This window comes from Syngnathoides biaculeatus, chromosome 5, assembly GCF_019802595.1.
Source record: "Syngnathoides biaculeatus isolate LvHL_M chromosome 5, ASM1980259v1, whole genome shotgun sequence".
Classification (NCBI taxonomy): domain Eukaryota; kingdom Metazoa; phylum Chordata; class Actinopteri; order Syngnathiformes; family Syngnathidae; genus Syngnathoides; species Syngnathoides biaculeatus.
This window is the reverse complement of record NC_084644.1, coordinates 1,759,602-1,780,990: the sequence shown is the minus strand read 5'-3', so window position 1 is coordinate 1,780,990 and position 21,389 is coordinate 1,759,602. Positions and strand designations below refer to the sequence as shown.

The 21,389-nt window shown below is 44.4% G+C and overlaps 1 protein-coding gene across 1 annotated transcript in view; it reads left to right on the top strand.

Moving 5' to 3' along the window:
- The first annotated feature begins 624 nt into the window (after positions 1-624).
- triob (trio Rho guanine nucleotide exchange factor b) overlaps positions 625-21,389 on the top strand; it is a 96,758-nt gene continuing 75,993 nt past the window's right edge. Inside the window, 2 exon segments of the mRNA XM_061818949.1 lie at positions 625-901; positions 12,742-12,795. Of these exon segments, the coding sequence (XP_061674933.1) occupies positions 832-901; positions 12,742-12,795 (124 nt within the window). The 5' untranslated portion in view covers positions 625-831.

Genomic DNA, 21,389 nt, shown 5'->3' with positions numbered 1-21,389 from the left:
GATCTGATTAAATATAACTCAAATCAGGGTGAGTTATTTTGTTATGCTGCGCATGCGTCATAAATTATTTGAAATATTCACTTAAAAATACTTTCATGGGAGAGCAGAAATTATTCATCACTTCATAATATTTGCAAATATATTTTGTAGGAAGGAGCGTGTTCAAGGAAAACTTTTTATTTTGTCGATGAATCCAGGAGTTGGTTTGTGGTGGGGTGCCGTAGTTGTCCGCTAGGTGGGGGCAGTGCACCGTGAAGCACCCTCAAAATCCGAGGAAGAGTCGCCAGGAAGCGGAGAGGCGGATGGGGCGAGTGAGCTCATCGCGTGGGTTCGATTCCGTGCGAGGCCACGACAGCCGTGGCGCTCCCCTCGCGGGCCGCATCAGCACCGCAGTGACGTGGGCGGGGGGGGGGGGGGTCAATCCAAAGCGGCGCACAATGCACCAACCACACCTCCTCCACAAACGGAATCCCAGGATATCCCACCCCCCAATCTTTTTTTTTTTTTTAAACCCCATCTCTCTCTCTCTCTCTCTCTCTCTCTCTCCAGTATCAGCCGTCCCTCCCTCCCTCCCTCCATCGTTTTCCACCGTCGAGCTCTCGAGCGCCGCCACTCGGTGGTGAGGATTTCTCGCTCGTCGTGTCAAAATGGAGGAGGAGGTCTCTGGCTCAATGAGGGGAGCGCCGATTCGACGGTCGCTTCTGCTCCCGTGAACGCTTCCAGCTCGCCCGCGCGACGGGAGCCAACGCCGAACCGCTCGCTCCGCTTTGTGGATATATATTTTTTATATTTTAATTTTTGTGTGTCGGGGAGGGGGGGGGGGGTGCAGCCATGAGCGCGGCGGAGGGGCTGGACGAGGCTGCGAAGGACGCTCCAGACGTAGCGGCGTTTTTCAAATCCGGTAAGTCAGGAAGGGGCGAGTCCGGTTCGGAGCGGGCGGGGAGGAAAAGGGGGGCACGACTGACCTGCCGTTCGACGTCCACCTGCGAAACGCTTGAGCGTTGCACGTATGAATTGTCACGCAAAAAGCATTGAAGACGAATTTATGCATTTGGAGCCGGAGAGCCATCAGGCGTGCACGCAGAGGCTCGGCTGCACCTTTCTACGTCCGAGACGAAGTCCTCGATCCCGGCCCGGAGGATGATTTCATCCTCCCGGCTCGGTATCGCGCATAAATGGGCCTTTCTGACGCGATGCCACCCTCGTCCGAAAAAGCTGCATAGCTGGGCCCTCCGCAACAATGCATCCGAACGTAAACACCTTTTATGGGGGCCTGACATCATCGCGCCCAGCTCGAATCATCTATTTATTATTATTGTTTTTTTTTTTTTTTTTTTTTCTCGCTTGAGTAGCTCCTCCACAATATCAGGCACACTTTGGGAAAATCAAGATGCAAGCGACACCAAAAACGGGCCTCTTCACACTGTTCGGACCGCTACTGCAGCAATTGCCCCTTAAAAGTGTTTTGCTTGTGAGCGTCGGTCGCGCTGCACTTGAATGCGTCACGCCACGAGATTCTCACGTCGAGGAAAGCAAAGTGTCAACACGTCTCACGGTGATTGGAGGGCTCGTCGATACATTGATAATAATAAACACGAACTCACGAGACGTGCGTGGACACCGCCATCCACCAGGCATCGGTGTCGTTCCAATGGTGTGGTCCCGTCTAATTAAGATGTTTCCATGACATGAAATCTGATTTTCACAAATTGTGGTCCCGTCTAATTAAGATGTTTCCATGACATGAAATCTGATTTTCGCAAATTTCAGGCAGGAAATTTCGAGATCTCAAATGCTTTTCCAAACACACTGAAAAAAAAAAAAGATTTTCACTGGTTTGTGGAGGTGTTCCTAATGAAGTGGCAAGCAAGTGCACTGTATCTATCGCTTCTCCCGACATTTCCTGATTAAAATATGCATAATTAATTGACATCAATCCATCACTGGCGTCTGAACGTTATCGTGCGGCGCTGCAAAAGCGCGATTACTTCGTCATTCGTCTCCCAACTGGGTGGTTCGAGGATCGGTCGCGAGTTTGTTTCTGACCGGGGCCTCGACTCCCCCTGATGGTGCCAAATGAATACGACACGCTGTGGCGAACCCCGAACGGGACAAGCCGAAAGAAAGTCGTCAAGAGATTGGGTGGAAAAAAAAAATTATCTATAATGTATGTTAAAAAAAAAAAAAGGTGAAAAATGGCACACGATTGTATTTTCCCCTCTCTAGAAAAAAATTACATTTAGTAGTGCACAAAAAGACACAGTTATTTGTATTTCTAGCTGTATTTTAATGAACTAGCAGTTAGCAGTTATCATTTTTGTGCCCTGTTATAACTGTGAAGACATTAGCGCATTCCTAACACGATTCATTTCTTGTTATTATAGAGCTGTTTTGACGTGTGTGTTAGTATTTCCATATCTGGGAGCATTCGTTGAAGCAGACAGAACACGTTGTACAGTATGCACCTGAAGTTTGTCCCTCTTAAAAATTGAAGTAACCCTGGCGGTGTGCATCCATTTGTTCGTCTTCATAGCTTGTCCAAGCAGGCCCCCTCTGCTGGTCACTTTATCAATATTACAATTCATTTACATTATGTCAAGACACCAAGATTGCGCAGGTCGCTGCGATGTGACTAACTGCGCTTAACTACGTACGTTGCGATCTTAACCTTTAACCTCCACTTGACGCTGTCATTGAGAGGAGTTTTGTAAAAGGTGTTTTTTTTTTCGTGGGCTTGGGACGCTGCCCCCACAAGACGAAGACCACCAGAACGTAGCCTGCCGGCCTGCCCGGCGCCGCCGATTTCTGCTTCTCGCCATCGTCACACTTGCACAAACGCAGAACATTCACGCTCGTCATGTGATATTTTGCATGCAGGAGACTTTCTCCTTGAGTAAATATGCATATTGAACTCTCGTTTGATAAAAGGTGCTCTCTCCATACCATCCATCCGTTATCTGTCGCTTTTCCTGGTCGGGTCGCGGGGGAAGTAGCTTCAGCGGGGATACCCAGACTTCCCTTTCCCGAGCCACTTCTTCCAGCTCTTCCGGAGGGATCCCGAGGCGTTCCCAGGCCAGCCGAGAGACGTAGTCTCTCCGGCGTGTCCTGGGTCGACCTCGGGGTCTCTTTCCGGTGGGACGCGCCCGGAACACCTCACCAGAGAGGCGTCCGCTAGGCATCCGGATCAGATGCCCCAGCCGCCTCGTCTGGCTCCTCTCAATGCGGAGGAGCAGCGGCTCGACACTGAGCCCCTCCCGGATGACCGAGCTTCTCACCCTCTCTCTGAGGGAGAACCCGGACACCCTGCGGAGGAAACTCATTTCGGCCCCTTGCATCCGGGATCTCGTTCTTTCGGTCACGACCCGCAGCTCGTGCCCATAGGTGAGGGTAGGAACGTCGATCGACTGGTAAATTGAGAGCTTCGCCTTAGGACTCGACCACAACGGACCGATACAAAGTCCGCATCACTGCAGCCGCCGCACCGATCCGTCGGTTCCATTCTTCCCTCACTCGTGAACAAGACCCCAAGATACTTGAACTCCTCCACTTGGGGAAGGATCTCATCCCCGACCCGGAGAAGCCACGGCAACCTTTTCCGACCGAGGACCGTAGTCTCGGATTTGGAGGTGCTGATTCTCATCCCGGCCGCTTCGCACTCGGCTGCGAATGGGTCCAGTGAGAGCAGAAGGTCACGGCTTGACGACGCCAACAGAAGCACATCTTCCGCAAAGAGCGGAGATGCGATGCTGTCTGTCCATAACCTAATGAACAAATTCATTAGACCAGCAATATGAATTTTATACAACTTTTTCCTTATGTTGATTTGTGATGACCAAAATATTTTTTACGCACTTTGGTAATGGACAACTTAAATGCTATTTTGAAACTAGATTGTCTTATCTAGCTCTTTTTTTCCATATTGTTTTTTTTTTTTTTTTTTTTTAGTTTCACTGTTTTACAAATTAATTATAAAATATGTGGATATTTGGTAAATGGGTTTTTGCTTGCAAAGTGCTCACATCCATCCTCATTTTTCCTTTTTTCTTCCTGAATCTGTGTTTTATCAGACAGCGAAGATGGCTGAAAAATTAATTTGGGCCGTTTGGATGTTTGAATAGCGGCAAAAGCAGTGACGGATTGGCAATGGAGGGATGAATGTGTATTGAAAGAAGACTATTATGGAGAGAATGCAAGGAAAACATATTTGGTCGAAGAGAAAATAGCACCAAATCCAAAAGCGGTTGCTTGTTCCAATTCCGTCCGCCGCTCGCGCTCGTTGCTCAAATAATGACGGCCGAGAGGGAAAGCGCAAAATGAAATGCGCGCGCGCTCATTCAGTCAAAGTCTTGAATACACTTTTAATTCAACTCTTGCTCCGTCCTGTAAGCTGATAGTCTTCGTTCATGCATGCAGACATGCTATCGATCTCCTCAGACGGTATTCAACTCTATCGTCGCGCAAAGTGCTCTCCGCTCCGCTCGCTGCAGTTCGTGTCCAGCCATTTCTGTTTTTTTTTCAGTTTCATTTGGATAAATGATCGACGTTATTGGATTGCATTGATATGCGGCATGCTTCTTAAATGTATGTCCCAGCCACTGAGATTTGCGCCGTCGCACTCGCAAATCTGCACAGCCGAGCACGGAAAAATCACACGCGTAAAATTCGTTACGAGTAGAAATACATCGATATTGAAACGCGTCGCTTATTTTGTGTCGTTTTGATCAATGTTCCCTCTAAGTGAACTACAGCCTGACGTCTTTTTTAAAAAAATTTTAACGCAGAACAAGCTGCTGCTCAGCCTACTTGACACCGCCCCCCCTCCGCTCTTAAAGGGGTACACTCATATAATTACAAACAGAACACACACCCACAATTTTATATCTGCGGGCATGACTGACCACAGCCGTACATTTTTCAAATGTGAGTGACTTGATGTCCATCCATCCATTATCTTTGCCACTTATCCACACAAGTGTCGCGGGGAGTGCTGGAGCCTATCCCAGCTGTCAACGGGCAGGAGGCGGGGTACACCCTGAACTGGTTGCCAGCCAATCGTAGAGCAGTTGAGGGGCGTTGGGGTCGACTCTCGACTCAGAGTCGGTTGGCTTCTTCCCACAGCCATCCGTCCATCCATTTTATTTGCCGCCTGTCCTCACAAGAGACAAACAGCCGCACTCACAATCACACCTAGAGGGCAATTTCGAGTGTCCAATCAAGGTTGCAAGTTTTTGGGATTTGGGAGGAAACCGGAGTGCCCGGGCACGGGGAGAGCATGCAAAGGCCACACAGGTGGGTCCGGGATCGAACCCAGGACTCAGAACTGTGAGGCCAACGCTTTCCAGTTGCTCCACTGTGCCGCCTTACTGTATGTTGTTTTAACTACAATACCAACCAGATCCATATCCGAGCTGAGCGCACGCCGTCAAATCCGTCTGGCATTTACTTGACGTGTGAATGTCCCGACAAGATAGCCGTTGAGCATTTCTGTCATGACGCGTCATCACTTGGCAATATTTTCGATTCACGTTGCGATTGTCAAGAGTGAGAGAGAAGAGATCCCACCCCGGTTTTGTGAAAGCCAACAATTTATTCCACGACACTTGCGTTACAATCTTTTGACTGATTTCTGAATGTTTTACAAGAGTTGAGAGATAGATAGATAGATAGATAGATAGATAGATAGATAGATAGATAGATAGATAGATAGATAGATAGATAGATAGATAGATAGATAGATAGATAGATAGATAGATAGATAGATAGATGGACGGACATAGTTGGTCGGACGGAGGGGGATGGACGGAGATGGACAGACGGAGAGGGAGAGAAAGATAGATAGATAGATAGATAGATAGATAGATAGATAGATAGATAGATAGATAGATAGATAGATAGATAGATAGATAGATAGATAGATAGATAGATGGACGGACATCGATGGATGGATGGAGGGAGATGGACAGATGGAGAGAGATAAAGAGATAGATAGACGGACATGGATGGACAGACAGATCGACGGACGGACGGATGGACGGACATAGATGGACGGACGGAGGGACATGGACGGATGGAGAGAGAGAAAGAGATAGATAGATGGACATGGACAGACGGACATAGATGGACGGACAGATGGACATAGATGGATGACGGACGGAGAGAGAGAGAAAGAGATAGACGGACATGGACGGACATGGATGGACATAGATGGACGGATGGACAGACGGTCAGACATAGATGGACGGACGGACGCACATAGATGGACGGACATGGATGGATGGATGGATGGACGGTCAGACATAGATAGATAGATAGATAGATAGATAGATCATATCTATCCAACTTCCCATTATTTGTCCAGCACGCAACCAACGTGATTGTTGGCAGGCTGTGGCATCCAAAAATCTCGTCTCAAAGCTGCTCATCCTCATTGATGCCAAGTCTGTCATTTGTGGAAGTGTGTTGTGTTTTTCTCGAGACCTGCGGGCACTTTGGCGCTGCTTTTTTTTTTTGTTTTGTTTTGTTAGTGAAGGCAACACGGCAGCTTTTTAGCCTCCTCCAGCAAGCAGACCTTAAGTGAAAGTTGAGTGGTTGAGTAATGGAGATTTTCACCTGCAAGGTAAAGCGAAGGCGACGTCGGGTGACGGTTGACATTTTCAGCGGAACAAAGCAAGGTTCGTGGTTTGCGTTTTTCAAGCGGCGACGGCTTCTAATTCGCCTCATCCGAATGGATAATTCTGAGCGGCCCTCGAAAGAATTGTGACGTTGGTCGGAAATGAGCTTCATCTCGGTCTCAGACTGCTGAATTTCTCTAACCCTCCAAAGAACCAAAATCCCAGAACAGCTCAGGCTGACATTTTTATTGATATAAATTGACAGCAATTTGCGGGATTAAGCAAGATCTGAAAGCCGCCTCATTTCCCTGAGACGAGGGGGCGAGCGGCGACCACAAAGCGAGTGCCCGAACGCTCATTGGCGAAAGTGCGCCCGAGAACCGCCGCAAAATCTTTGCGATTTCCCTTCACCGTCTTCGGCCGCCATCCGGTTGCCGAATTCCAGCTTCACCTCGACCTCCGTCCAATGTTTTGTAGCGCCGCGGAGTGAGTCGCAAGGTGCAACTAAAAATATACATCGCAGTGTGTTATTCATTGAATGGTCTGTGGAGTAACGTATAACGAAGTTAGCGGGCACTCGCGGTAGCGATATTGTGCAAAACTGCATTGCGGAATTGAATTGGCATAGACGCTCCCGGATGCACGCTGGAACAAGATGTCAGAGCGTCTGAAGCTTTATTGAGTCCCGTTAATGCCCAAATGGACCTGCCGCAGGACAGTGGCCACTAACGTCTGTTTAAATGGCCACTGTCATGAAATGGATGATTTTTTTTTTTTTTTTTTTTGTATCTTATTAATGAAAAAACGACAGCCGACATGGACCCATGCGTTTTTTCACCACAAAACACCATTTTGACGTATACGGCTTTTTGTAACTCCCGCCACGAAAATCCTCTCGAGGGATTTGTTTTCGAGAAGAAGCAGGAAGTGACCTAGAGGACAGACCCGCCCTGAAGTGGACTTGTTTGTTTCCATTAGTTTCACCTGCGGGAAGGCAGCTCGTCGTCCCTTCGCGTTAGCCAAAATGCCGGCTCGTCGCATTGCTGGACATTGCTCGAACCCTCGGGAGGATGCATTTACCCTTCAAAAGTTTGCAAGAGACCCCGTTTGTCGTGAAAAAAATGGATTGCGTGGGTTCCAAATGACAGGTAGGTGTACACACAGCTACTAAAAACAAATAATTGTTTGGGGCGGACCACGTAATCCGTCTCTCATCACGTAACAAAATATCCGCGCAGGCTAAATGTGTCGATGTGCGCGTCGGACAATGCCGCACTCATCCGTGCGCGACGACAACGCCGTAAAGCACCCCGTTTCGACGGTGTTGTTCATTGCGTACTGCGGCGGCTGCGAACAACCCCCTGAAGCAGCACGGCTCGGCTCCGTGATGAGTCACCTCGGCGCCGAAAATGAGCCACACCGGCCGGCCGCGGAAGTGGATCGGACGGGGAGGCGGTTTGGCCGTGATCGCGTATCATCTGAATATGGCTGGAAACAACAGCGTAACTTCACTCGATTGTAAGATGAGCTTCCGTCTCAGAAGGGGCGTGTTCGTCTCCCATAGTTTGGGTGCATTGCGTGTTTTCATTGGCGAATGTCCCGGTCTGACATCACGGACAGAAGATGCAGCCAATATGGCGACCGCCTGGATGTCGTCGAATGACACTTGTGCAACGTTGCGCATCTCTCCGCTCACATTTATTTTTTCGTGTAGACATTGAAGTGAATAATGTTATATGTATTTTTCATTACAATATCTATATAAGGATGAGACTTGACCTTTAAAGTCCGTTTTGACTGCGTGAGACGTTTCCGACGTGATCGTGGATTTCAGCACGTCATACATTCAAGTTTTAGGATTTCCTGTGCTCTCTCTCGCCGTACGCCGAGCAGATATTTGTCATTTTCATTTTCTTCCGCGTTGAACAAATGCTGTCTCTCGTACGCATGCGGATTCAAGCACAGCGGAGGGACACATTCAAAACGGGTCGCAGCCAACCGGAATGGGATAAAGAAGCCTCCGGCCGTCAAATTACAGAGTCCAAGTTTGGATGGGCCACGCCTGGCAAAAGTGGCCCTCTTGGCTCTCCGTGAGCTCGAACTCCTTTTGTTTTTTTTTTTTTTTTTTTATCAACGGGCAGTCTAATTGGCAGTTGGTCAGACTCGCAGATCGGCGTCGGCCGTGTCGCAAAAGCGCTGACCCCTGTGTTGCGCCTTGGCTTTCTTGTAACCCAAGAAATGTTTTATTTTTAACCTTTTGTTAAATCGTGTATTCACCGCAATGTCTTGTAACGGCCATCTCTGACTTGCTAACCACGCTGGGCACAAAAGCGCCACAACAGTCTGCGGAGGAAGTTATTTTGGGTTTTTGTCTTTTCAAGTGTGTGACTTCCTCAGACACTATTGTATTGATTGTTTTTTTTTTTAATTGTCAGGAAACAAAATTAGATTAAAAAAATGTCAAACCTGCTGTGGCAGATAAATGTTGTTTCACTGAAATCTCCCACTTTAAAATATGAACGTATAATAAGAATACATAACAGGAGTTGTTCCCTTAGTTGAATTCATTTCATCAATGACATCATTGATATTTTTTCAGCACAAATGTTGTGCAACCTTTTTTTTTTTTTTTTTTTTTTTTTTGCACCATGGAATGTTTTTCGGATGAACCGGAATGAAAACAAGCCGCCCATTTTTCCGGCTCGGGACTTTGACCCGTCGAATCCGATTTGTCCTTTAAACGCCCGCAAATTGGACGCTCACCCGCGCCGGGTCCGTAACGCTGACCACCACCCACCGATTGCCCAACACCCGTGATGTGTCCTTACCACGTTACAGTGATAGCCGAACGTCGACATATCATATTAATTAATATTTCTTTCACTTCTGCAATCGCAGAGCTTTTCATTTCTTGAAAAAGCAGAACAAGAAGTCATTTTAATTTTAATGAAAGCAAGGCAAAAAGATTTCTCCACAAATGCTAGAATATGACCTTATATTTCGGGGAGGACGGCGTCTGTCGTTGCTACGGCGACCTCGCCGTCCAGCCGTCTTTGAAGGAAGCTGTCATTCGTACGTGGCCCGCGGCGGTTTGGCGGCATTTAACTCGAATTATTGACCGGCGAAGGTCGCAGATGTTTGTGAGCGCGAGCTTTCGGTTCCAGGAAGCCTCCCGCGCTCCCCGTTCAGATGTTTGGATGTTTCTCACGCGTTGTATTTATTATAGATCTGTTTCAAACGGCGGCCATCGATCGCAATGTTTTCGAACGGGCGGTCGCACACTCTGCAAACACGTGACCCTCCACCAAATTATTGATCGAAAATATCGTCCATGCGCCCCCGCCGGAGGGCTCATTTGGATGCAGCCGAACCTCTTCATGGTTTTCAGTGAAAAGAAAATGCTGTGTCAATATATGTATTCATTCAAATTCATATTTTGCCAGATGTTGTCCATTTTAGGGTATCTTTCGACGACCCGAATAAAGACGGACGTTTTATATTGCTCAATATGTGCCAACTTTGGGCAATGCCCTTTCCAAATTTCTTCTGAATGCCGACACGTGCGCTCGATTGTCTGAAATGGCAAATGAATCACTTGACGTATACGGCAGGCCAATCCGGCTTTGTGTTTGACTCCGGTTGCGTCGATGTTCTTGAAAACACACCAAAAAAAAAAAAGATGGCGCCTGCATGAGAATATTCAGGAATGCCAAAATGGAGGTGAGCCGTCTGTCTACGGCGGAAGATGCTCCATGATAGCGACGTGGGCCTCATTACCTCACTTACACCAGGGGAGCTGAAGTAAGGGCAAGGCTGGGGGTGGGGGGGGGGGGATGACGCCTGAGTGAGGCAATGGAAAGGGGTTCGGGGGGGGGGGTCGTAAAAATAGGATGCAGGCGGAAGATGGTCTGTGCTGCTCCTGCAAATTCGACATCTGATCAGAGAAAATGCTCCTTATCTATCTATCTATCTACTGCACATATTGTAGCATCTGTGCCTTTAAGAGGCGGAGCCAGACAGGGTGGGCTGTGGCCTCAGCAAGTCTCTGTGTGAGTGTCAGTTGTCCAAATTAACTTTTGGCTTTGTTACATTTGTTTGAAACGGTATGAAGGTCTCCTATCACAATTATGATGAGCAAAATGACCACGATTGGTGGTATGACGGTAACCGTGCTAGCAAAAATGCTAACAGAACTATCAGAAGCACTTAAAGCATTCCAACACATTTTAGTTTTGAAATGAAAATATCATTGTACATTTGTATGTAATCGTTTTTAATTTTGAATAGAGGAGCAACTGCAGATAATTATCAGGCGCACAAGACTCCTCAAAAGTGACTTTTAATGACGTCAATGATCTATTGAATTGGGGTGGAACCACAACATTCATTTCTTTACATGTTTGTAATTCAATAATTACCGTATATCCAACAAAGTGAACAGAAAAACCAAAATTCTATCAGCAATCCATTTTTTGACCGCTCTACCTTTGCGGAGATCTTTGCTCTCCTCGGTTTGATTCAAAGTTATTTCAAAACAAAAGCGGCTTTTGGGTTTAACATTCAGTTTATCAATCAATATCACTCAACAGCAGAGGTAAGTCCTTTTAATTTACCATCACAACAGCAATAAAAAAAATATGAATTCGCTTGCTAAAAATTGTTTTATTTAATTTATCTGTGTAGAATCTCAGTCATCCAGTTGTAGCGAATCCACAAATTGAATTGCGGCAGCTGGACGTGCATGTTGGATCGGTTTTGTTTTTTTTTTCTTTGCCTTGTTTTCCAAAACCGTACAAAAATGACTTTGTCAAAGATGCCGTACACGTCTCCAGACAGGCCGGCCCGGCACGGTTTTGCGCTGGCCGGTTGTCGCTCTCAAGCGTGCGCCCAACATTCCCCTTTAGCTTTGAAGACAGCAGCGGCCTTTGATCCGTGTGGCGTGAACGCTGCCCCCCCCCCCCCCGCCGCTCCTTTGGTTTTCAGAGGCCAAGCCGCCGCCCGGCCTCCCCCCGCCGTCGGATCGGGGACCGAACCCGGCATCCGACCATTTGGGCTTTCAGAAATTGCCGCCGTAGATTACGAGCGCGTCGCGATCGCCCACGCGCGTTTCCGGCACCGAGCAGTATCGCGCGTGATGTCACTTCCCCTGCTTTTATTTTTGCCAAGGAAAAACCAAAGTTCTCCAAATCTTCTCGCTGTACAAAATGAAAGATAAGCGGAAGTGAACAGGTGCCTTGCCGTAATCCCGACGCATATGCCGCGCTGTTCTTTTTTGGAGCGACAGCCGGGCGAAGCCGAGGCAGAGGAGACCCAAGCTGGGCCGCATCCGTGGCTTTTCCTCCCGTTATCTCGCGCCACAACCGGCGGCGTCCGACCGACGTGACCCAGAAACGCCCTTGTCGGTCTGCGGATTCAAACGCGGCGCTTTTGCGCGGACGGCGTCGGCATTTGACTCGGATGAGATTTAGCTGAAGATGAAGTTGGGAAAGCTCTGCCGCCTTACATCAGTCGTACTGCATTATTTTGCATCTTGCGTCCCGTATTTTCAAGTCTCAGCGTCGGGGGAAAAAAATGTGCTTATTCATAAGGTGGTGGATTGCAAAATATCAACTGCCTCTTCTCTTTATGAAAAGAGTTCAACTGTGTTTGTTGCCTCTTCGATTGTGCGCGGCCGTTCACGATTGAATGTGGACGAGTGAGTCAGAAAGAAAAGTGGATTTGCACCTCTGATTTCATTAGTGAGTCACCGGGGAATTAAGAATGCCTGATACCAAACATTTTTGCCACGTGACACAGTGGCAACACTTGAAATCAATTCATAAAACATAAGCATGGCTAAAGTAGTACTCAAGCGTCCTCTTTGAACAGCATTCTAGAAATCAGCTTTGTTTAGTCACCATGCTCGAGCTACCGATAGCATCCCCCCTCAAAAAAATCATATATCGATTGATTCAAGGTATTGATTTAAGGTATTGAGAATGTTTCCAATGTCGGCTTTATCTCCAAAATGGGCGGTCGTCATTACCTCGAACGTTGAAGTTCAGACTGCTCACGTAAGAATACAAAATAACGGTGACTCGAGTTTTGTTTGCTCGAATCGCAAGTTTGAATCTGTCTTCTGTCTTTCTAGATTTCTCTCTTCCAAAATGTGACTCGAAACTGGATGGACCTGGTCCGACCTCAGGTAGGATTCACCGGTATCATCCCGGCCTCTGCGAGCCAACGGGCGGTTTAGATGTGTTGGGGGCTTTTCCAACCGAGTTTCCACAGGGCCCCCCTTTGCGGTAGTTGTACGAGTAATTACAAAAAGGATTACATTTACGCTTAGTGGTTTAACATCAAACTGCATTACCCGTTACGAGGTAAACCGAGATTGTCGTGCCGGCGGAAACTTAAGAGGTCCGAGAGCGCCCCGTTTGTTTGATTGAATATCGTGCAAAAGAATCAGCAAATAATTGAAGCTCATTATAGTTGCATTGGGAAAAATAATCATAATAATGTCATTTTCAAAGAAAATTTCCCGCAGCACCCTCACCGATCTCTCACTTGCTCACACTCGAGTCGAGGTAGACAATATCTCTTGGACGAGACACGAGTAAGGATTGTGAAACTTTTTTCACGTATTATACATGGGTGTTGTTTCAAGAAAAATGTTCTTTTTGAAGAAAACAAGCTTTTTTTTTAATCCTTTTTTCTTTTGTTCAAATAAAATTTCCTCAAGTTGGGGTCGACACAGATACTGCAACTAATTCAATATCTCTTGGACGAGACACGAGTAAGGATTGTGAAACTTTTTTCACGTATTATACATGGGTGTTGTTTCAAGAAAAATGTTCTTTTTGAAGAAAACGAGCTTTTTTTTTAATCCTTTTTTCTTTTGTTCAAATAAAATTTCCTCAAGTTGGGTTCGACGCAGATACTGCAACTAATTCAATATCTCTTGGACGAGACACGAGTAAGGATTGTGAAACTTTTTTCACGTATTATACATGGGTGTTGTTTCAAGAAAAATGTTCTTTTTGAAGAAAACGAGCTTTTTTTTTTAATCCTTTTTTCTTTTGTTCAAATAAAATTTCCTCAAGTTGGGGTCGACGCAGATACTGCAACTAATTCAATATATCTTGGACGAGACACGAGTAAGGATTGTGAAACTTTTTTCACGTATTATACATGGGTGTTGTTTCAAGAAAAATGTTCTTTTTGAAGAAAACGAGCTTTTTTTTTTTAATCCTTTTTTCTTTTGTTCAAATAAAATTTCCTCAAGTTGGGTTCGACGCAGATACTGCAACTAATTCAATATCTCTTGGACGAGACACGAGTAAGGATTGTGAAACTTTTTTCACGTATTATACATGGGTGTTGTTTCAAGAAAAATGTTCTTTTTGAAGAAAACGAGCTTTTTTTTTTAATCCTTTTTTCTTTTGTTCAAATAAAATTTCCTCAAGTTGGGGTCGACGCAGATACTGCAACTAATTCAATATATCTTGGACGAGACACGAGTAAGGATTGTGAAACTTTTTTCACGTATTATACATGGGTGTTGTTTCAAGAAAAATGTTCTTTTTGAAGAAAACGAGCTTTTTTTTTTAATCTTTTTTCTTTTGTTCAAATAAAATTTCCTCAAGTTGGGGTCGACGCAGATACTGCAACTAATTCAATATCTCTTGGACGAGACACGAGTAAGGATTGTGAAACTTTTTTCACGTATTATACATGGGTGTTGTTTCAAGAAAAATGTTCTTTTTGAAGAAAACGAGCTTTTTTTTTTAATCCTTTTTTCTTTTGTTCAAATAAAATTTCCTCAAGTTGGGGTCGACGCAGATACTGCAACTAATTCAATATATCTTGGACGAGACACGAGTAAGGATTGTGAAACTTTTTTCACGTATTATACATGGTGTTGTTTCAAGAAAAATGTTCTTTTTGAAGAAAACGAGCTTTTTTTTTAATCCTTTTTTCTTTTGTTCAAATAAAATTTCCTCAAGTTGGGGTCGACGCAGATACTGCAACTATTCAATATCTCTTGGACGAGACACGAGTAAGGATTGTGAAACTTTTTTCACGTATTATACATGGGTGTTGTTTCAAGAAAAATGTTCTTTTTGAAGAAAACGAGCTTTTTTTTTTAATCCTTTTTTCTTTTGTTCAAATAAAATTTCCTCAAGTTGGGGTCGACGCAGATACTGCAACTAATTCAATATCTCTTGGACGAGACACGAGTAAGGATTGTGAAACTTTTTTCACGTATTATACATGGGTGTTGTTTCAAGAAAAATGTTCTTTTTGAAGAAAACGAGCTTTTTTTTTTAATCCTTTTTTCTTTTGTTCAAATAAAATTTCCTCAAGTTGGGGTCGACACAGATACTGCAACTAATTCAATATCTCTTGGACGAGACACGAGTAAGGATTGTGAAACTTTTTTCACGTATTATACATGGTGTTGTTTCAAGAAAAATGTTCTTTTTGAAGAAAACGAGCTTTTTTTTTTAATCCTTTTTTCTTTTGTTCAAATAAAATTTCCTCAAGTTGGGGTCGACACAGATACTGCAACTAATTCAATATCTCTTGGACGAGACACGAGTAAGGATTGTGAAACTTTTTTCACGTATTATACATGGGTGTTGTTTCAAGAAAAATGTTCTTTTTGAAGAAAACGAGCTTTTTTTTTTAATCCTTTTTTCTTTTGTTCAAATAAAATTTCCTCAAGTTGGGGTCGACACAGATACTGCAACTAATTCAATATCTCTTGGACGAGACACGAGTAAGGATTGTGAAACTTTTTTCACGTATTATACATGGGTGTTGTTTCAAGAAAAATGTTCTTTTTGAAGAAAACGAGCTTTTTTTTTTTAATCCTTTTTTCTTTTGTTCAAATAAAATTTCCTCAAGTTGGGGTCGACACAGATACTGCAACTAATTCAATATCTCTTGGACGAGACACGAGTAAGGATTGTGAAACTTTTTTCACGTATTATACATGGGTGTTGTTTCAAGAAAAATGTTCTTTTTGAAGAAAACGAGCTTTTTTTTTTTAATCCTTTTTTCTCTTGTTCAAATAAAATTTCCTCAAGTTGGGGTCGACGCAGATACTGCAACTAATTCAATATCTCTTGGACGAGACACGAGTAAGGATTGTGAAACTTTTTTCATGTATTATACATGGGTGTTGTTTCAAGAAAATGTGATTTTTGAAGAAAACAAGCTTTTTTTTAATCCTTTTTTCTTTTGTTCAAATAAAATTTCCTCAAGTTGGGGTCGACACAGATACTGCAACTAATTCAATATCTCTTGGACGAGACACGAGTAAGGATTGTGAAACTTTTTTCACGTATTATACATGGGTGTTGTTTCAAGAAAAATGTTCTTTTTGAAGAAAACGAGCTTTTTTTTTTAATCCTTTTTTCTTTTGTTCAAATAAAATTTCCTCAAGTTGGGGTCGACACAGATACTGCAACTAATTCAATATCTCTTGGACGAGACACGAGTAAGGATTGTGAAACTTTTTTCACGTATTATACATGGGTGTTGTTTCAAGAAAAATGTTCTTTTTGAAGAAAACGAGCTTTTTTTTTAATCCTTTTTTCTTTTGTTCAAATAAAATTTCCTCAAGTTGGGGTCGACACAGATACTGCAACTAATTCAATATCTCTTGGACGAGACACGAGTAAGGATTGTGAAACTTTTTTCATGTATTATACATGGGTGTTGTTTCAAGAAAATGTGCTTTTTGAAGAAAACGAGCTTTTTTCTTTGGTTCAACTTTGTTGACTGTGCCCGAGTGGCCTCAGTGCACACCGGGCAGCATTCGGCCTATCGAACGGACATCCGTAGCGTGTGTTGTCTTTAGCCCAGCGAGGACCACGTGGTTTACACAGATTTTTATTTATTTATTTATTTATTTTTCCCCCCGATGTTTCCAATTGGGTCATCCAGGGATAAAACATTTCACAAGACTTGTTTCAACTGACAGTCTGGCCCATTCTTCCCAGTCGCCAGGATGTGAAAGGCGCGTTAATAGGAAGCGACTGGACGTGCCGGCCAAATCCCGTGCTCACCCCTCCCCTACCCCAAAACCTTTCAGATTTCAAACTTGCAGATGCAATGAAAATTAAGTTTATTTCCACGTTGAAGTGGGATCAAACATCAATTTGTGAGCTTTTCACATTGAATTTATGGTCATTAGAATGCGGAGGAGTACTATAGTGGTTCCAATTGTGAAAGTTGTGTTGGCACCGAGTTACTTTTGATATTAATGTTTGATTCCATTTCAGACAAATGAACAAGTTTGACATAGCGTACTTGCCAAGAGCGCATTGCCAACCACAGCACTCGTCAGCCAGAGACTGAGCTGCGCCGCATTTGGTTCCGGAGTCGCATGTGGCCGGAGTGTTACTTTTTCTGTGGGAACTCAAGTATGCCTCAGTGTACCGTGCCCTGATTATTACAAGTGGTTTCATTTTTCTTTTTCTTTTTTTTTTTTTTTTTTTTTTCCTCTCTCTCTCTCTCTCTCTCTCACTTTGTTGTGGCCCTGCGTGTTTGGAACATTTGTTCTTTCCTTTCGGAGGATTGGACATAACCTCATCTGGACGCTTCCTGTTTTGCGATCCCAGTCGGGCTTGTTTGCCCTTTTGTGCGTTTCAAAACACAAAAAGGGCGTTTTCAACCATTTTTGACCGAGGGTTTTTAAACACGGGGCAGCACCTCGCTTATGTGGGTTTGTTATTAAGCAAGCAATACTTTCAGCTTAATGAAGAGACTCGTCGGTGTGATCACGAACCGGAAGCATGATATTATCCTCCATTGTTTGAGCTGGGATTGTTTACTTTATTATTGTTTTCAGCGATGGTAAGGAAGGCCTCTGGTTAAATGTTGGATTTCCTGTTGGGGCTGCGGATCATTAAAAGTGCTGCATAAATAATGCTGGCACTGACAACCTAATCTAGTTCTTTGGCCAAGCGGGTTTAGAGATTTAAATACAATCAGCAGTAGCTACGAAATACATTTTTAACACCATAAATCGATCACTGCTAAGCCTACTGTAATATATAATCAAAAGCTTAATATTCTGACATGCTTGACATTTTGAGTTGCACTTTTTTTCAAAAATGGGATGTTTTTTTTTAATTTTTTTAGCTTCAGAAGTAGGGGGGGGGGACTATACATGTATACACAGACACACACACAACTATTTTACTATTTTCAGTTTTATGACAATAGTGGAATGAACTTTTTTAATGCATAAGCAGTCCCTACATTTTTCTCTTTGTTTCTGACCTCCAGATTGTATTTTTTTTCTTTTTGTGTCTGGTCAAAGGGTAAACCGTGTAGTTGATGTTTCCTTAGTGGGTCTTTTTTTTTTTTTTTTTTTAGTCGTGATGCCCGCACTCATATGCACTGTTCGTGGGTTAGGGTCAGCGTGTCCAAGTGTCCCAGAAACGCCGCTGGCCCGCATATGGATTTGGAGGCTAAGCGTGCGCAGAGTAAATATTTAGACACTCCCCCAGATCTGGTTTGGCTGCCATGCCCAGATTATCTACAACGGTAGCCAAATGCCTGTTCTGATCTCTTTCTGGATTGATAACGTCATCCTATTTAGCGTTGGGGGGGGGGTCCAAGTGGGACGCCACACGGATTCTGCGGTGCATTTAGTCGCACTCGTTTTCTGTGTGTGATTGATTGCCGCCGCAATCATTCGTTGTGCGCGCGTGCTACTCGATATGTACGACGTTCGGTGTCATGGTCAAATTCTTTAACAACAAGATACAGTATGTTGCCAATCCTTCTCTAAACTTAGAACATTTTATTCAGTTTTAGGGACTTGCATCTGAATCGTAGTGTTTTCATTCTGTGGTTGTTGCTTGATACGGTAATAAAGTCATAATAAATACCTGATTTGTAAAATGACCCATTTGCGAGGTTAAGTGTAAGCAAAGTTACGTGACTTTCTTTCGGCTTGCCCTGTTACGGATCGCCACAGAATATTTATCATTAATCGTATTTTTAAGTCGACATTTTAATTGAATATCGACAACCCTCCCTTAGTATTTTTCTTTCCCCCTTCCGTCGCTTCCTCCCTCCTCCACGCGGTTCTGTTCAGTTGATTTCGACCAGTCCGGTAGCAAACTTCAGCTGTGTTTCTCATCTGCACGCGCGTCACTCTGTGGTTCCGATTGAATTTGGGTTTTGAATACTAAACATGTGCGCTGCAGGCGGACCAACACGCCGCCATAACCGCACGTGCTGTGGACCCTTTTTAAGCGTCAGAGGAGGTGGGAATCCTTGAAGTTTCAGTTGTTGCGTTCTCCCTGGTGGGCCCAGTTTGGGCAATACTTCACCGCAAATCTGCGTCGTTCCTTGGATGTCGTAACGTATTTTCAACCAGCACATATTTTCTCAGACAGCGTAGTGGATGCCTGGTCCGCACATGTGCCTCACAATTCCGAGGACCCGGGTTCAAATCTGGCTTGGAGTTTGCATGTTCTGGGTGGGGTTTCTCTGGGTGCTGCGGTTTCCGCCCACCTCCCAAAAACATGCGTGGTAGGTTAGTTGAAAGCTCTAAATTGGCCATAGGTCTAACATGTGCCCTGTCCTGTACTTGGCGGGTGACAAGCTCAGGGCGTGCTTGCAACCATATTGAGCATAAGTGGTCAAGATAACGGATGAATGGAGATCTTTTCTCTAATTGAAGAAATGGAAGAACGCATGACTACTGCGGTATTAAAAATACACTTTGGGATACGAGGAGGAGGCAAGCAGTTGCTGTGCACTTGCGCGGCGGTTGAGGCACTGCGTGCACATCACAACGTTTTATGGTGACTTATTTTTATTTTGCCAGCTCTGTGTGAATACTAATTGGTAGTTGGAAACATTGCATGACTATTTCGTTCATATTTCAGCACGATTTTGAGTATTTTAAAATGCGAGTTACTTCAGTACCAGGCTTGTTGTTCTTTATGAAACGTAACGAAAGAGAGAAAGAACCTTACAGGTTGGCCAAACGGAGGGATGGAGATGGAAATGATGTGAAGCACATTCGGGTGATTAAAGATAGAGGTGGAAATGTGTTGGCTGGTGCCACGGGTGTGCTACAGATTCGATGGAAAGAATACTTTGAGGAGTTGCTGAATTAGGGAAATGAGGCCGCTGTGGTGGACCAGGAAGTAGCAGTCATTAGTCAGGGAGAAGTTCTCAAGGCACAGAAGAGGGTGAAAAATGGAAAGGCAGCCGGTCCTGATGGGCTACCTGTGGAGTTAAGGAACCATTAGGAGAGGACGGTGTGGTGTTTTGAATAAAGCTGTTCAGCAAAATTATAGAGGATGTGAAGATGGAAGAAAAGTGTGCTGGTGTCCATTTTTAAGAACAAGGGAGAGTGATTTGTGCATTATTCTTTCATACCTGGAAAGAATACCACAAATGAATCTTGCTGGAGAAGTCCAGAAAAGGTCAGAATGAGCTACTTTGTGTCTTCACAGATGTCGTACAAGGCTTTTACAGAGTACTCAGAGGGGACCTGTGATACTGCATCCGGAGGTCGGGAATGGCAGAGATGCAATGCAGATGATGCAGAATAGTACACGACATGTATCATGGCAGCTGAGAATAGTGGTGATGTGTGCTGTAGAATTTGAGGTGGAGGTGGAACTGCATGAGGAACAGGCCCTGATCCCCTTCCTGTTCCCAGTGGTGATTTTGGACTTTGCAGAATAGTTTTCCATCTTCAGGAAGGAGGAAGATTTAGAAAGGTCTCCACCTCTCTATGTGCTGGCAATAATAATAAATGAGTATGAATGAGAGGGGGAGGGAGAAACAAGAGTGAGGAAGGGATTGGTCAAGTGATGAAGAACTGGATCCAGGCAGAATGTAACCTGTGGAAGAAGCCGTCAGGTGTGTACGGTGCAGAATTGACTTTGGTAAAGTAAGTAAACTCATTTTTGAGATAGGGCTTCCGTCACAAGTCCGACATACAAAGTTTAGAGATGATGAATGGTTCGCGCGGCGGCATAAAACGAGTGCAGCATGGCGCAAGAAGACGTTTTCATTCAGTGTGTGTGATCACGTTCAAGGAATATAAGTGAGAACCTACTCGTAGGCGTGGCCTGCGGAGAACGCATGTGGGATTCCTAATAAGGTGCAAGGCCGTAGGAAGGCGTGCACAGGTGGTTTGTTCTTCTACTCAAAACTGAATCAACAGTGCCTCTGCTGGTTGTAACCGAGTACTGCACACTCTTGAAAGTTTCATCAAGACGGCACCAAAGATCAAATTAATCACTGGTCATGCAAATCCTGAGTATCAGTGCTTGAATACAGTGTTTATTTTATCACCTCAATAAACTAAACGACTCTTGTGCGTTTGACATTGTCAACTCTTATGTAATGGTTGGTTTTGTGTGTGTGTGTGGGGGGGGGGGGGGGGCACAATAGCCAAGCGTCAGAACTGAGGTAGAACACATCATTCGCGCAAAAACACTTTGACAAACCACAAACGTATACACACTTCTCCCGACATGTACACATCCGCGATAGATACATATATATATATATATACCATGCTGCATACTTCTTAATTCGATCCATCTGCTCTGAATCACATTTCCCCTGAAGTGAAGTATTCTTCTCCCCCGCCAACATTATCATCATCATCATCACCACTGTGAAAACGCCATTGATGTAATCGGAATTTAAAGCCATTTCCAATCAATTATTGTTCTTGTGTGTTGAGACGTTTTACGCGTTTTAGTTTCCTTTCGCCTTCTTTTCCTCTTCCTCCGCCTCCCCCAG